The sequence below is a fragment of the Vidua macroura genome, chromosome 11 (genome assembly GCF_024509145.1).
Source record: "Vidua macroura isolate BioBank_ID:100142 chromosome 11, ASM2450914v1, whole genome shotgun sequence".
In the NCBI taxonomy this organism is placed as follows: Eukaryota; Metazoa; Chordata; class Aves; order Passeriformes; family Viduidae; genus Vidua; species Vidua macroura.
In genome coordinates, this window is record NC_071581.1 from 13657011 (window position 1) to 13675440 (window position 18430).

General features: G+C 39.2%; 1 protein-coding gene across 3 annotated transcripts in view; it reads right to left on the reverse strand.

The window, feature by feature from the left end:
• The window catches only part of SLC12A4 (solute carrier family 12 member 4), a 46316-nt gene that overhangs the window by 25493 nt on the left and 2393 nt on the right, over window positions 1–18430 (reverse strand). For 2 of the 3 annotated variants that reach the window (XR_008438771.1, XM_053987012.1), the window contains exon 2: window positions 596–690. Coding sequence is in view for 2 of the 3 variants with exons in the window: in XM_053987012.1 (XP_053842987.1) it covers window positions 596–690 (95 nt within the window). In the remaining variant the exon portion in view is untranslated. Of the gene's footprint in view, window positions 1–595; window positions 691–4047; window positions 4326–18430 lie in introns of all 3 variants that reach the window. The other variant, XM_053987013.1, reaches the window with a different exon arrangement.

The window sequence follows — 18430 nt, forward strand, 5'->3', positions numbered from 1 at the left end:
ATTTCACTGTCTGCAGCTTTATCATGTCTTTAGGTATCACCTTTAACAGATGGGATCGGTAGCATTATGTGCTTTGTACATGATGCAGAAACTGAGCCCAAATGGGGTCATCCCTAAAGGGATGACATGAGCCAAGCACCCCTTTGCTTATTCCTTCCTGTGATCTGACCTGCAGCTGACATGTTTAAAAACCTGATTACAATTCCTTCCAGAAAGGGGCTGAGACGACATGTACCTCCTCTTCAGAGAGCAGCATGGCCTTTGGGATCCTGATGGATCCTCCCTCTACTTAATCCCAGGGAAGAGCCTGCACACCTGGCGTGGTCCTGTGCCCATAGAAAAGGCCTCCAGCAGGAGTGTCTGCCCCTCCTTAATTCCAGATGTTTACAGTTATGCAGTTGTAACTCTGCCTCACAGAGCCAGCTGTCACCAAACCTGAGCTCTGTCACCACACAGGATCTCTCTGCCTACTGGTGCCCCTGACAACAGATGGACACCCACAAAAAGTCATGTGGGGGAGAAAGATGTGCTCAATCCCTCCCATCATGGAAGATCACAAATCACATTAGAAGTACAAAAACCAGCTAGAAATTACCTCAAACAATGCCAGATTTCTGTCATAGTAATCACCTCCCTTGCCAGCTTCTGAACTGTTCAGGAAAGGACTGTTTTCTTTATGGTTGCCATGACCTGCGAAGAAAAAAAGAAGCAAGTTTTGATAAGCAGAGAATGAGACTGTAACCTTGAAGAATCCATAGGGAATAAACTCCTTTGGTTAATTGAATATGTTTCTTTTTAGTTTCTCAAGTCATACAATGTTAACAATATGAAAAGTGTTACAATCAAGGTAGAGTTATTTCTGTTTCTACTCCTCTGCTTCATTAAATAGAATAAAAATTCATCTCAAAGTAAAATTTACAAGTAGGGTCACAGGTCCAATACTATATGCGCCTTTACTCTCCAGTGCTCACTTTTGTAACTGTTTTTATATAGAACAGTGACAAGCAATAGAACTTGCATTTAGAAATGACTGCTAAAGATAACAGCAACCTTTGAGCTGTGTGTCCAACCCACTTAGATACATTTAGTAAGACTGAACTTAGACTAGATTCTATAATGACAATACAAAACGGCCCCCAAAGCACCTTTTGAGTTCTTAAATGCTGGTTGTTATTCACTAAGCCCACTAATTCCAGGCATTCAGCACCCTTACTGTGTTTTCAACATTTAAGCTGTGCATTCTTCAAACTCCTCTTATACTCCTATATTAAAACCTAACATCATATACATTAAAACCAGAGCATTCCCATATGCAATGAACAATGTTTAAAAAAAAATTATGGAAGATGAGTAGAGCTTTCTGTGACAAGTAGTGAAAAAAAAAACCAAAAAACCAAAAAACCAAAAAACCAAGCAAACAAAAAAAATCCAAGGGCACTATTGCTTAAAACAGCCCCTGAGGGGAAAAAAAATCTTGGACCTATGTACCTATGTCTCCCATTACCCTCTGCTCAGCAAACAAAATTTCTTCTTTTTCGCCTGTACTTCTTCCCTCCCTGCTCTTCCAGCCAATACAAATGAATTATTTCCAAGAGCATCTCCTTAAGAAAGGATTAATCCAAGGAATACCTTTTTCTATTTACAAAAGATGTAACCACTACAGAAAGTGAAAGAAAAAGAGATTATTACCTCAAATGAAAATACTACAGGTTAAAATATTGTACACTGAATACACCAAAAGCAAGAGATTAAACAGCTGGAATTTTGGATGCATCTTTTCAATGATTACAGTAATCAATTCAACAAGGCTACACTAAATTATTGTAATATAATTCAAGTGAAAATCTCTCTGCATTTTGAAATTTGAATCAACTTACAAAATTAACTTAACAGGCAAAGAGAAGAGTCCTCCCCTACACCATAGTGATCAGCACAAACCACACTGTTACAAAAGTAATTGTTATAAGCCAAAAAAATTATGAGAACATTCAGTCCTAGTCTTACTGAGGGGAAGGCATGCATGGAAAGCAGCACAATTTTCTGGAAATTGCTGACAGGTGCTTTGAACAAAACTGTTGGAAAAACAATATTGACAAACAGAAGGATTTTTAAGCTTCTGTAAGGAAATACTTAGCTGACCAAAAATATATGAAAAGAGCAGCCTGTTGTGTTTATGTGCCTAGTGCCTTTCTCACAGCTCTGACAACTAACCCCAAAATGTTAATGAGCAGCTGCCTTGAACAAGGGGGCTCAGCTTATTTGCTGACATAAGAGATGTCACTTTGCTATAATTGTAGAAGTTTTTACACTGCTAGAAAAACATCAGTAAGCTTAACAACACAGCATCAAAATCAAACTGTTATCAACTTTAGCAAACGTTAAAATCTGCAAAACCTGCTTTACTTGCTGTATTTGTTATGCCTATACTGGAATATACCAGATCAATTTTGCTGCAGTGTGTGCTGCAGTCCCCCCATCCTGTTGTGGTTAAAGTACATTTACAATTTTTGCTGAGGAAATGGAGTTGTATGCCATACACCTTTTATGCATTAAATTGGACACAAATGATGGTGCAAATTATGACATCAACAGAAATATTGTCTGCTTAATTCTTCAAGACTCTGGTCTCTGCAGTATCTTTTCCATTACACTTATGAAACACAGCAAGGTCATGAGCAACTTTGGTTTGTTTCATCAATTCCTATATACACTACATAGGAAATCCTATATACTGGCTCTGGTGACAGACTGTTTGAAATATCAGCCTGGTTTGTTTGTTTTTTTTAATCACTTAGTGATTTTTAAAGCAATTCTTTGCTGCCTTAGTTTTCCTTCTTCCATTGGGAACCCTGCCTTATCACTGTCTCAAGTCAGCATAATGGGTGTTCTTTTACTTATAATACTTGGAGAAACTCTCAACCATCTTATGTACAAAATCCCACTGTTCCCAAGATACATTCATACATTCAATCTCAGTTTTCTAAACAAGATGATAATTCTTTTGCTCTTTCAAAATGCCCTTGTTACCATAATCCACATAACCTCTCCTCAGTTAACCAAGATTACTTCATACCATCTCCTTGAGCCTGACAAGGACCAGTGACTTAAAATGAATCTTCAACTCAACTGTTATTATTTTTTAGATGCATCTTCATTTTACTACCAGTGAATTTTTCACAACTGGTCTGTTCAGAAGACTTCTCCCTCTCTCTCTCTCTAAAGAGCTTCCATCTTCTCTCTCATTCTCCATTTATATGTTCAATCATCACTCAGACCCTTCTCATTAGACTGTCTTTCCAAATTTGACCCCTTGGCATGCTGGCTTTATACACCATCCTGCACACAGGAAGCCCAAACTCAATAGAAAATTCTGTAGAACTAGTGACTGGAAATATAGTATTGATTTTGCAATTGCTAGGGCACATTTTCTTCTCGATGGTTCAGATAATAGAGAAGTACAACTGGCTTTTTACCACATTCACAGCACTAGCTCCATTGTCCTGAAATAACATACATATGAATTACTGCAGACAATGCAAAAATAAAAGTGAACTTTCCTGCTGATGTAATGAAGTGCCACTTTAAAGTCCCTCTCAAACACTGCACCCTTTCCACAGGAAGTGAAGGAGTGCAAGTTTATATGCAAGTTCTTTCCAATGGCATCCTAGCTCCACATCACCAATAAGCAGAATTGGAGCTGCAGAGATGTGTGTTAATTCAAGACTACTACATTGCTAACTTCAATACAGCTAATGAATGACAGCCAAAAATCACCTTCACCACAGCTGCATGTTCAATGCAATCTCTTCTTCATAGACATGTTCCAAATCAAAGCATTCCTCTCACTTTCTCTCTTCACATATTATGTTTTCCATTTCAGGAGTAAAACCTCCAGCAAATGACCATTTCCTCAACAACAATCACAACTGTACTTTGACAAAACACACCAGACTGCAGCACAGTGCAGAAATCACACTGCAAGGAAAAAAACTGTCCAGTGTATTCTCTCTGCCAGCGAGCAACAGCAGCAGCTTCAAAGAGACTTACTTGCATGGGAAGAGCGCGTTATCTCCATCAGTTTTGGAAGGGAGCGGATGTGACCTCGGAAAGCTACTCTGGGGAATTCTTGCCCCAGCTTCACCCGAGGACAGTTTACATCCTGAAGCACGAAGTCTCCTGGGCAAGCACCATCCTGTGACATGCGCACAGTTTTCCACATCCTTAGTTATCAAGTCTTTGGTTCTGGCCAGTAGCTATGTGGTGTTAGTTTTCATCATGCAAGATTGATTTGCAAGGAACATTTCTCAAAGAGGGAGCTAAATACTCTGCAACAGAGAATAATTTATTTGCCTTAGTCCCTAATTAATCTCAAATTTTGAGGTATTCAAGCTGTATTCCAAGTAGGCTAATGTTTCCTCTTCGTTTGTTTCATTTCTTCTCAGTCTTCATTATCTTTTGATAATTAAGGCATTTTATTTCTGAATGCTACCAGTTCTCTTCCAAACCAGATAATTCTATTGCAACCACCACTTCAACTATACAGTTTATCTATAGCACAGATAACATCTCCAGCATAGTTCCCTGAACATTCTACTCCCCTACTCGGATATGGGCACAGGTCCAGAGAAAAAGTTCCTCATCCTGTGGATCACCTGAGTTCCTTAAAACATCAGAGATGATCCATAGAACAAAACCTAAAACACTCAAGTGTGCATGCTCCCACACATGCAAACACACCAGCTCAGGAAACAGAATAAAAGCAATAAATGGATGTCCAAACTTTTGTGTCACAGCCAAGAAAAAACACTGTGACTAAACTGTAGCAGATATTCTACTGACTGGTTTTACTTTGTTCTTCTCCAAAAGGTTAATGTTGTCATTACTAAAAAAAAAAAAAAAAATTAAAAGTATTAAGAACACGGAGGACGCTATTCATGCTACTGCTTTCCTTCTGGAAGAGGATTAGGCCAGACAAACAGTTTCCCTGCTTGAGCATGCTGAATGCAAGGCTTTTGTGCAAGCCATTGTGTGTTCTCAGGTCACTGAGGGATGAAATCCAGAATTTAGAGAGAATTACAAACAAAAGACACATATGAAAGTAACTAAAACACAGATTAGTGAGGATAAATGAAAGCTGAACAATTACACACAGTGATACATACTTTACACACTATTGTAAAGAAAAGACCAGGAAGCTTCACAATGATAAGGTCTATTCTGCCAGACTAAAATAATCATTGAGAAGGTGGCAAGAGCAGTTGCATGACTTGACCTGTCAAGGTTTTATTTGTTTTACTGCCAGTTTCTAAACTCCCTTACAAAAAACCACCACTCCCCTACTTCATCACATTCAGATAAAGAAGTGGAAATTAGTACATCTTAAAAAAACTACGGATTCTTTCGTGAGGACATGACTAACCCAGACATGCACACCTACTTATGGAAACTTGATCCACCTGGCAAGTAAAGATGTGCTGAAGGCACAGACGGACAGAGCCTGACCAGCTTTAGTCTGACCACACAGGTAACAAAGCAAACAGAGCAATGCCAATTAAGCTACAGCAAGGTTAAAACATCAAAGAAAAAGCAAATTCTGAAGAGGGCTGAACTTTGATAAGAAGCTTCTTACCACTTTGCCTCTCCAGGCACATCAGAGCTGAGCTAATGCAAGTGGCAGAGGCACGCACAGCCTGCTCCCAGCAGCTCAGGAAGAACTCAGCCTCCAACACGCTCTGGAGGCACGAAAGCTGCACAAAGCTCCAGACACTGCTGTGACCTGTGAGGGTGGCATGCAGGGCTGCCAGAATCCTCCCTGCCTCAAGTACCAAGTCTTGAGTGAGGGACTAAATTTCTTCAGATAATTTCAGTGCGAATCAGAGTTCAAGTCAGAGCTGGAACTGAAATGCTCAGCTTGACCAAGAAACACATTGGTTTATTTACCCCATTATAACCAACAAACAGCAGGTATTTCCTAGAAAACCAGGTCAAAGGATAGCCCAACACTCCTGACCTCAATGTAATTTAATTTCTGGAGCAGTGCAAGAGTTAGTATCTCACTTGTAATTGTACTATGCATGTACAGGCTCCTTTGTGTCCACCACAGTAACAAACACTGTGATGAAATAGCCTGTCTAGCAGCTAACACCACATCTTGCTGTTATTCAGACACTATTTCACAAGTATTACTGGCTACAAAACCTGTGATAAAGTTAAGGGCACAAACTGAGCCATTTTCATGCACAGGGAACACTACTTGATCTGACAATTACAACAAAAAATATTCATACTTATAATATTTCATCTAGCAGTAACACGGGAATCTGAGTTAGAAATCAGAGTTGATACCCAAGTAGTTGCTGCAGGTTCCCCTTAATATGAGCAATCCAACAGCAGGCTGTTATTGCCAACTAATCCCAGAGGCTCACTTCTCACTCAGGAGGAGATGGCTCAATTAGCTGACCCCTGGAGTGCCTCTCCCGTGCATGCATCTTGACACGCTGCAAATTACCTCTAAAGAGAGCCTAACCTAAATAAAACCCTGATTTATAGGTATTTTAAGACAAGCAAAATGTATCCCACTTTGGGAAGCAAGTTAGTTCTGTGTGATTTATTTGTGTTGTCTCAGATTTTCATGCATCAGTATGTTCTGCAAATTTCTACACAAGTGGTAATTAAGACACAATTTACTTTGATTTTTGACCACAAAATCAAAATAGGTTTGCTACACTTAACTGTTCTCACAAGACCTAGAAGCAAATGAATACACCCAAGGTAAGTATTTTACTGGGAAAAGAAAAAAAAAAAAAAAAAAAGGAGAAACAATGGGATTGCTCCAAACAGAAATTATTGCATAATCAGGTTTTATTAGTCATATTATTTTGAGGGCATTTGTCCACAGCCTTATGGATAAAGTTTTAATATAAAAAGCTTTGTCCATGTCCATTTTTATCACACTTTGGGAGTTTGGTTTGTTTTTAACAGTTCTTGAGGCACCATTTCCCAGATGTCAATAAGGATCATGCTCACACTGTTCCTCCTAAAGGCTATGTGATGTTCAGAGTGTTCTTTCTGCTCATCACTTACAGGCCACCAAGACATGCAGGTCTGAGTATTGCTGAGAAACAAAAACTTCAACAATCTTCCTGGACTTTGCCAGCAGTCCAAGAACCCTGGTATCTCCACATTTCAGCAGCCAAGCACTCAAGAGTACTGCTGAAGTAAACCAAGAGACTGTCACTCTAGGATAACCTAAGAAACATGCAGACAACAATTTGATTTCAAATACATTCAAAGTCTGCTTCTATTCATGTGGTTCCTCACATGTGGCAGGACTAAACAAAACTCATTCATTCTCAGAATGGATGTAATGGAACATTTTTCTTGGTTCATTCATGAGACTATATGAAATAATTCAATGTACAATTATGCTTTTGCAGATATCACTACCTTGACATTTCATTAACAGAAATCAGACATTGCTTCTTTTATTAAATTACTCACTTTCAACAATTTAGCAAAAATCCTAATCCAACATCAGCAGCAGATGAAAGTTATAAAGATAACTTTAATCAATAATAAAAAAAGACATCCTATCAGAAATATTTGTTTCCCCATGGACAACACACAACTAGCCAGAAACACAAAGAATTTCCAAAATGAAAATTCTGGTTACAAACTCATTTATGGCAGCAGAACAGGCAGCTGACATCATGGGATCTGATAACAAGGAATACTTATTTTCCCTTTAGCTAAAGTAGTCAGTATTACCCAAAGCACTTTTTTCATGAAAAAACAGAAAGTCATGATTTAACTTTTATATTTTTAAAAACTGAAAGAAAACCTTTCATATTTTTAAAAACTTCTTTATTTTGCAGTAGGAAAAGGACAAAAGTAGCAAAGTGACATTCCAAGCTCAGAAAAAAAACATTTCTCAAAATGTTTTGAAAACTCCACTAAGTTCCTGCTTTGAGGCTGGGCTGGTTTAGATGTGTGTGGGGTTTTAACAGAATTATTGTATTTACACCAGAAATAGGAGAAACAGGAAATAACCACTATTGCATCTAGTTAGACAAAACTCATTCACACTACAAACTAGGCATTGCTAATGAAATAACTAACTGCAATCTGTTAATGCCAGTTCACACAAGAACTTGGGCTACCAGGTCTTTGTCACTGAAGGTGGCAGAAAGCACAGCTGACCCAGTATTTTATGAAAATAAAGGCCAAAGTCACACTAGATAAGAACCCATGCAACAATGAGGCTTATGAGAGGAAAGTACAGCAGAATGAAAGGACAGATCTTTCCCTGGAGAGCTTTGAGATCCTCTGTACTTGAAACACAGGCTCACACAATCAGTTTCACTGGCAACACTGAACGCTCAGATGTCTGCTCCAGACACACATTTCCATCAGAAACTGCAGCTTAAACACCAAACTATTGACATTCCTGCTCATTTTAATAATGTATGTTGTTCATTCACTATTATAACATTATTATGCTATGTAATAACATTATTTACTTCACTGTTAATTGACCCTGTCAATATAGTTTGAGTTTACTGGATTTTACTCAACTAGTAAAGCTGTGATTCTTAAAACTTATTACATACTACATTGCAGTACACATTTACCATCAATGATGGCACCTATAAATGTGACACAAACAAAGCATAATTGTACCCAAAAAATAAAATAAAAAGCTGGATTAGTGATAATTTATAGTCATTCATCTGATCTAGTTCAGAGCTCAAAAGATGGCTCTTGCTTGTGCTCTGCTTGAAAGGAACAGCCAAAACTTTCCCAGACAACAATCTGTGCAACAGATAGGCTGGAGCAGAGTACAAAATTAAGTATACCATTAAGCACAGATCTTGGATTTATCCCTAGATAAACATGTGTGAAGACTTCTGCTGTACTTTGAAAAACTAGATTAGAGAACAGCCTTACCCATCAAGTTGTCTGACCTTACAAAACTCGAAGGATTTAACAATTTAATAACCCTGTGTTTCAGAAAGCATTATGACTTTATTTTTCAGTTAAGATACAATGAGAGCTTCAGAACACTTACAATTCTTTGTAGGTGCTAATATCAACATAAAATACTTACCCTTTAGCAATAGTTCTTTGACATTTTCAGTAACTTGGTTTACCATTATTCTTCTTCCAGCTCTTAGCACATGCTTTAGTAAATGCTTCCTCTGTGAAGTCCTGAGGATCGGACAACTTTAATAATATTGTATTTCCAAAAGAACTGTTTCTACCTGCTCTGACAAAGTGCTGGCTGCAATGTTGAATTGGACTGATCTCTTCCAAGAAGCAAGAGCTCCTTACAGAAAGTTAAGCCGACACTGATATAATCCTGGCATTATAATCCTTTCAACAGGGAGAAAATATACAAATATCAGGATCTTAGAGAAAATGCTACTTGTGAAGTCTGAGCCCAGCCACATTTAAGAGGCACATTGCAGTTTGCACACTTACTCAGAAAAGCGTGCCACAGATCTGCTGCTTGCTGAGTGTGGACTCAGACAGGGTTTTAAACCTGCTAGTGCCATGAAAAGTGTAGCGCTGTGACGTTACCCCTGCAGGCATTTCAGCTTTCAAGTGAAAACAGTGATCTGTATCTTTCCATCTTCAATACATTAGAAGAGGATGACCCATTAATGGATGAACCACATGTGAGATCACAAAAAAAAAAAAAAAAAAAAAAACTAGCAACAGCAGGATGAAATGGGAGGTTTATATAAGATAAACAAGAAATACTAAATGATTCTAAGCACTTCATAATTACCAAAGCTCCCACCATTCTGCCCATTCACAAGGAGGTTTCTCTGGATACCAGCACACACCTCACTAAGACTTATCTACATGATGAGGTAGGTGCAGTCACCACGAATACCTGGGCAATTAAAGGTGCCAAGTCACTTGAGAAATTGGATTTAACAACTCACATCACTTGGGAGCTTTCATAATATAACCTGTCACTGCCAGATGAAAAAAAAAAACATTATAAAAACAACCTTTACTTCACTGCAATCCACTTCAGAGGTTCTTTCATGGGGAACAACTCCAAAATCATTTCTCACAATGATCCTCCCCGAAACTCCATCCCTTCACATGCATGAGGGCACCTCAGATACAGCACACCTTCTATCAAAAAAATATAGGGAGCACAATTTTGGTATTTTCCCTGTCTCAGGAAAAACCTCTTATCTTGCTATGAAATGTTCTCACCTTCTCTGAAAGACTGCAACACACGTCTATGAGACCAGTATGCAGATTACATGCAATATTCAATTCAAATTCACCTTTCTTTCTGATCAAATACAGAAAATTCTTTTCAGCCTCATCCATGTTCAACTGACCACAGCTTCATAGCACAAAAGAGAGAACAACAGGAAAAAAAAGTCCAAAAAATACACATTTGGACATACCTGTTCCCTCCTCCAGCTCAACACAGGCCAAAGAAACAATTGTACAGGCACAAACCTTGGAGTGAGAGAAAGCAGATGGGAACAGTGACCACTAAAAGCCAGTATTGCCACCAGCTCAAAAAACTTCCTACAGGGAAGAAGTGGAAAGAAATAAGGTAAGAGCCAGGATGCTAAATATGCTCCAGACATGCAGAAAATGACAGAAGAAAGGAGATTTAATTATTTTGAACATTTCAATGTATGTACATTCTGTACATTGCATACTACACAATGTGCATTTACAGACGTCTATCTACTATCCATTCCTGGAGGACAGCAGAAAGACATTGGTAACCACTTACAAGTTGATTGTGAAACCCTAAATGTCATTAGTTTTCAGTCAGTTAACTCATACAGAAAGTGCTGAACATCAGATACTTCTTACATTTGAGAAGTACCGTGTTCCATGTGGAAACAAAGCTCATGAGAATTTTTTTAAGCTGAGGAAAAAGGAAAGGGGGAGGGAGTTTCAAGGAGGAGGAAAAAAAAAAAGAAAAAAAATTAAGCAAATCCAAGGAAGACCTTTCAATGTGAAGTGCTACAAACAGCCAAAACTCACTCTAACTCTGGTCATAATACTCAGAGAAATTACAAGTCAGCATGATACTTCTCCAAGCAAAGGGAGCCACTCCTTCCCACTGAACATCTCAGAGGGTGGAGAGGGCTCTGACATTGCACATGATAAAGAGAAAACCACTGTTCTTCTAAAATACAAATATTTTGACACACATTTACAAAGAGCCCACAAGTCTCCCAAAACAGCAGAACATATTTCCCACAGTACAGACCAAGATGAAGTCAGATATCTGGAGAAGCCACAGTGGCTTTTACCATCACTTTACAGAAAGTTCATGTGTTTGCAAGAGCATCAGAGCAAAGTAGGAATAACACAACAGCTTAGAGAAACTCTTCAAAGAGCAATTGGCAACATTAGATCACTTTTTTGCTTCACCAGTCAGGAATTAGGCAGCTGGAACACAATCTAAGTCAGAAAACACTCCAAGATGTATAACAGTGAGTTTGTTCCTGCTAAATATATGTTTCTACCAAAAAGTCTACAATACAGTATCTTAACAGGGCAAAGGCAAAATACTGCAATTAAATAATTCTCTATGTTGCCTTGAGTTACAGCTTTAAAGCTCCTTGCATGTATGCTAAAAGGCATCCTAACACAAGGCAGATCATCATCTCAGTGTCTAGTTACATAGGATTGGGATTTACCAAACATGGCTCAACCATACCTCCTTTCATGACTGGCTACCATGTGGCAGAAATTAACCCCTGACATTGTCACCACATTTCCTGGAAGACAGAAACACATCAAGAGTGAGTGATTTGTGTTGGCCTAGACAAAAAAGACAAGGTAAAAGTTCATGCAGGAGCTAAAGCAAGGGTTGGCTTGTAATGCTCTCAAAAGAGCCATGCCCCAGCACAGGGTGCAGAACACAAACAGGAATAAAGAGAAAAGAAGGGATGCTGTTGAGGGGATGGGAGTGGTCAAGTGGTACTACTGCCAAACACTTCACATTGTGAAATCACAGGCTGGACAGTTAAAACCTTAGCAGAACAAAGCCAAAAAGACACAGGAGCAGAAGGTTCTAAAATCAGATCTGCAAGACAATTAACAAACTTCTACCTTTGTGTCAGCTCTGGACACAAATATACACTACAGCAAGTAGTAGAAAAAGTAAGATCAATTATTATTTAGAAGAGGATCAGCAAGACAAAGCTTCTGAATGCAAAAGTAGAAGGCAGAGGAGAAACAGTAATGTGCTGTCCTCCATCAGAGACAGCAGCAGCTATGCCATCCTCTTGAATTACTCCTAGTCCTGACTCAGATCTGACCTCCTACATGGAAATCCAGAGACGGACTTTGCACACAGTGACTAAGCTCAGGGCTATTCAGCTTGCAAGCAGAGACAGGGTCATAAAACAAAGTAGCATTGCTATAGATAATTTTATGGAAAACAACTATACTCCAGGGCATAAAAACTGTGCTTAACTGCAGCAATCAGCAATGTAAAGTATGCAAGAGCAAGTCTCAACAAGTTTACCCTTCTTAACTCAGCAAATGAGCAGCTTTGAATGGCACACCATAAAAATCCTCTTTTCCCTTTGACATGGAAGTGAAAGTCAGAAGGTTGTATGGTCTGCTTCATGATAAGAGGGTAAATGCAGTGATTGAATGATGTTCTAAATCCCTTAGATAAACAGAAGAAATTGCTGGCTACTGGCAGGAGATGAAACTGAAGGTTGGTAATTAGAATGCAGGGAAAAAAAAACATGTAGTCTTGTTGAGGCATAATTACCTTGAACCTATGCATAGCACAGTGTGCCTCTGCCCTACACATAGCTCTGCATCACCACTCCTCTGCCAGGGTCTGTTACACAATCCCTGCCAGGCAGCCTCCAACAGCAGTTCACAGCTCTGAGTCTCATTTCTAAAGCAATCGATGGATTGCATCCTCATGACAGTACAGACCATGTGCCAATCAATGAAAGAGCTGGGCTTCTAGGACAATGCAGGTCACTTGGGTGGAGAGAAAGGGGCAAATTAACCATTCTGCATTCAAGAGGATGGACCTGTTGGCCAAAAACCCAGGAGACATTAGGCAAACACAAAATGTGAATACCTGTGGCAAAAATGCTGGCATGGCATGCCTTACACAAAGGAGCTTCCTGGAGCAGGACTGTGACCATCAATACAGAGGTGGGATGATGACCACCCCTCCACCAGTCCCAGCCACCTCCTCCCTTACCCCTTACCCAGCCATGCCTGGCACTGGCCTCATCTTCTGCTCAGCAAAATGTCATTTTATTTATATTTCCAATAAGTCTAAAGCTGCGTCCAGTCAGCAGAGCATAACTGCCAAGTTATCAAACTTCCCCATTCGTCCATAAGCTAATGGAGTAAAAGCTTTCTTGGGGCAATTAGCACTTTATTCTGCATGTCAAATTCCATCTCTCTGTCCTGCAGAGCACAAAGAAGATCAAAAGATGATTAAGAAAGAATTCCACCTGGTACCTTTAACTGCAACAAAAAATTGAGAAAATGTATTCCCAGAACTGTTCTGACCTGTACCTCTGCTGCTCAGACATGATTTAAGACTGGTGGAAAACCAACAACCTTCTTTTCCAAGCCATACCTAGAACCCACCACAAAATCTAAAGCCCTATTAAAAGCCTATTAGGAAAAAATGCTACTCCATTCCCTCTAGGAACTTCTTTCTATGGTTCAGAAGTGACAATTTGAAACTTGTGAAACACTGTTTAAAATAAAAGCTATAGGGAACAAATAGGCAGAAAACAGGCTACAAAATAACCTCTGCACACAGTTACAGATACATATACATATATGCAGTTACAGTATACAAAATGTTGTCATATTCAAATTCCAGAGAGGTTACCCTACATGCACTTTAAGGGCTATATTTCTGTGTAGGCCTTTTAAATTTAAAGACAGGCATACTAAATGTCACGTATTTGACTCTGTGAAAAGACTAATATTTTTTGTGTATTTTGTTATTTTGCTTGCATAAAACAGAGATATTGTTCGCTTGGCAACTGCTACAGCAGCCACTGTGAAAGATGCTCAGTCCTCCATGCATGACAAAATCCAAGTATGCTGAAAGAAATCATCCAAAGCAGCTCAACTGAAAGAACAAGAACAGTACTACTCATTGCTAAGGGATCACTTGGCAGTATTTAAACAGTTGCCTATTGAAAACTAATAATTAAGAAAGAGGTTTTACTAAATCAAAAAAAAAAAAAAACAAACTGTGAAACTTTATTATCTGAGAATACAATTCAGCTTAGTACAATTAAGAGATGCAAAATTTCCAATTCAGGGCTTACTGAATACAAAGGAAACACCCCTAAAATGTAATTCAAATAGGCTTTAAACCATATCTTAAAATGGTGCATTTTTTTTCTCTGTAATGCAGGTCACAGAAAAAAGTATTTAAAGAGCAACCTTGAACCAACAAGTTGAAGACATGGACGTTTTGATCAAAGAAATCTTGCTCCATGTATTGGTGCTAATAGCAATTTTTCTATAATTTAAAGCAGTCTGCACATTAATTGTTGCACCACAATCAAAAATAGATGTAAATCCTTAACTTGGTCTTGGAAGGCGAAACTCACCAAATGCAGCTTTCCTCTCCTGTGGCACTGGGTACCCCCACCCTGTTTCTGGCACTTCCAAACAAGGCAGTGATCACTAACTCTGATCTTTCTCAAGGTGGTTGTTCCAACCTCAGCCAATGGCATTTATTAGGTTTGGCTACATTTCCTAATCAATGAGACTGCAAACTACCTTAGTCTTCATTCTACAGAGAACTTTAGGCAAAAGACAAAATTAAATTTTACATTGAAAAGCACATAAAAACTTATGCTTTACTTTTGTTGCAGCAGGGAAAAGAAAGCAGATGTCGCTATTTTCTTTGAGGAAGTGAAACACTGAAGAAATTTGTAAGGGGAAATTGAATAACACACACAGATCAATTTTATACATGGGAGAGAGCTGTAATACAAATACAAGGCACCCAAAAATGTACCTGAAGTGCTTTATAAAAGTTCAGAGATTGCATAGGAAATATCACTCCAGCATTATTAAAATATTCCCAAACTTAGACTCAACTCAAGTTAGGAATGGCAGCTTAGCAAGCACAGGCAGAGAGAATTAGGTAGAAAATCCATGTCTTTTCGTGTACAACTGCTTAGTCTTCTAATGCAGGTGTTCTCCAAAACACCAAAAACCTGCAGCTGCAAAAGACCAACAATGTTGTTTGGGTTTTTTCAACAATCTCCCCCTAGTTTTTTGCACCATGCAGACCCACGCACTCACGGGTACGGGAGCTGCTTTCACAGCACTCAGACATATCACAAAGATTCTTCCCAGAGCTTTTTCAAATAACTGAAATACCAGAGAACCCACAGAAAGGCCCATGTTTTCCTATATTTAGCTAAGTCTCCTGCTCACCAGCAGCTGGCACCAAGATCCCCTTGGTACTGGACAGCTGCAGCCTCCCCAGCTCTGTCCTAATCACTGCACAAATTAGAAGAAGTGTGAGACATGCTTAGCAAAAGTAGCAGTTTATACAGCAACAAGAACTTTTTTGTTTTCCTAGACAAGCATTTTAACAAATTAAACCTTACTACACTACAAGTCAATAAAATAGAGTTATCGACCACAGGCTCCAGGAAAATTAGTTCCTCAGAAAAATTCCTTTGATTACAGGGTATGAAGAAGTATACACCACCTCCTTCACCCACCTAGCTATTATAAACAGTTAATTATGTCACAAAGCAATTTTCCACTCTCATTTTTCACATGCCAAACTCTTATCTTTCCTTATCTGAAGCAAGAGTCCACTCCTCTATGCACCTGTATTGCTGAGAAAAGCATTCTGGAATTTAGTACTGCAATCATTGCTGTGCTAATTGCTGATTGCTCAAACAGAAAGAAAAAGAATTGGAAAAAAAAAAAAAAGAAAGAAAAAAGGAAAGAAAAGGAAAGAAGCCCTAACAACAAAAAACCAAAAATCTTCCAGGACTTCTGAAGTATGACCCTACTGCTAAGACCCCTTTCAGGATCTGCACTGAAAACCATAACTATTGCTGTGGATCCCACAAGTACTCTTTCTGAAAAGAAATAAATATTGACATATTTAGCACTGACAGGACACCTTTAATATCTCCAAATTTACACATCATACTTTTCAGAGACGGGAAACCAGACGCCAGCAGAACAGGAAAAAAAAAATAAACCAAAAACAACAACAAAAAAAACCATCTTCCCATCAAAATGCCACTACACTGAAAAAGATGCAGTCCCCATTCCATTTTCAGTAAGAGAGTTAACAAATCACCAGAAAAGACAGTTCACTGACATCAGTTTTGATATTCTCAGATTACTTTCTTTTCTCTGAAACAATTCAGAGGTTCTGCCTCAACTCCACCCTAGGCTGCCTCCTCTATGACCTCTTTCTGCAGCTTTTAGGCAACACAACAAATGCTGAAGACACTTGTGCTACAGAGGTCATGCAAAACTATTCCACAGTGACCACCATAACAGTGCCATTTAGCCACACTGCTGCCAGTGGAAGTTCTTAAGACAACTTAAATGTTATCTGGACATGTTTCTGTTGTCCTACTTAGCCCTACTGTCTAATTTATTACATGACTAATTTTATCTTATCTCTGAACTTGGCCAAAACACCTACATGTAAGAATTAAGCACTTTGAAGAAGAATTTTTGAATGATTTATGGGTCCCCATTAGAAGTATCTTCAGACATTTTCATGTGAGCTTAGTTCCAAGTCTTGCAAAAGACTGAAAATCTTTACCAGTAACTTACCACACATTAAAGCAGTGAACCAGGAAGTTTAAAGTAAAAGCATGCTGCTATCACAGCAGAACTTTACCCACATTTTCCAAAGCAGCTCACTGCAAATGAGCAGCACAATCTGCTGCTGCACAAGAACACTGAACACAGTGACACAGAATGTAAGCTCAAGGTAAAGGTCGCAAGTCTGGTTAGAGAACGCAGGGCTTGGAGGAAGCCATGTGATAACTGGAACATGAGCAGAGCAATTCCTTGGCAAAACCAAGGGTGGCAGCTGACCAAAGCTTGTTAGTGACACCAAGCTGATTAGTGTCTCGTTTCCACACAAAAGTCAAGGGAAGATAAATAACTTCCCACAGGACACATGACATTGCCACACTTTGGTTAACTGGGTGCACAATGACTGTGGAGCTGAGATTTCTATTAAAGCAAAGTGGATTTGGTTTTTTAAACACTATTCAGATCCCACTGTCCCTCTTTTTGCCCTGTGTACCCAACCTAATATGCTGGCTTTATTTCAAAGACAGAGGGGATGCCAAATTCACATTTCTCATCCCTGACGATCCATAAAGAAGGGCTCACGTGTTTATCATAGGATCACAGGATAATTCTTTGTACTTCTTTTTCTAAATGAAAGATGTCAAAGTCTATTACAAGCCGTGGCAGTCAGTGGAACCTACTTAGAAATAAAAGGCTGATTTTATTCACAAGCAAGCACTGGAACTATCTGACAAGGCTAAATTATTGCACACTGACTAATGTCTCCTTATGGAAATGGTTGACAAGAAATTCTTTTGCAGAACAGTTTCACATCTGCAGATGAGAAACCCTATCATTTGATGTCCTAAAAAAAGCAAAATTCAGGAAAAAAAAAAACCTTCAAACCCAGAGATATGACAAATGAAGGCAGCAGTAAAAAGATCAAACCTAAAAAAGAATCCATCAGAATCATAAGCAAAAGCCTAAGATATTGTGCAAGGAGTACTGCACAACACAGCCACTGCTCTGCAGACTGTTACAGAGCAGCCATGAACAGTTACAGTGCCATGGCCACACTCTGGAAGGGCCATGTCCTTACTGAGTCACCTCAACCAATCCAATCTAACTGAGCAATCCAAACAAGTCTTGAAATCAGGTTCTAAATAGCAAGCTGACAAAATAAAATCTTCCCAGCAGAAGGTTCACCAGAACAACTACAACCAGTTTCTCACACTGCCTGTGGTGGAGCTGCTTGATGGCATAGGAAGTCTGGACCATGGGCACTGCTCAGGTAGCTCTGTGTGCATCCATGTGTCAGTATCAACTGTGTGCACTTTGATAAGGCCACAACCTACAACTTGAACTCTGCACTCAAGTCAGTTTATCTTATCTCGAATCGGGGCATCCCCAACACCAACAAATCCTTCCATGAGCCCTGTAATCAGCTGCCACAGAAGGCTCTGCAGGGTCACCCTCTTGCCTCCAGTCTGCAGGCTCCAGCCAGTGCTGAACAGCTCTGAGATATTCTGCCTTCAACAGGAGCTTCCACCTCTGCTGTGTCATACCATCAACACCCGCTGTGTGAGAGGCCAGAGTAGCTGCACAGGATGTAGAAACCAGCACCAAAACCAAA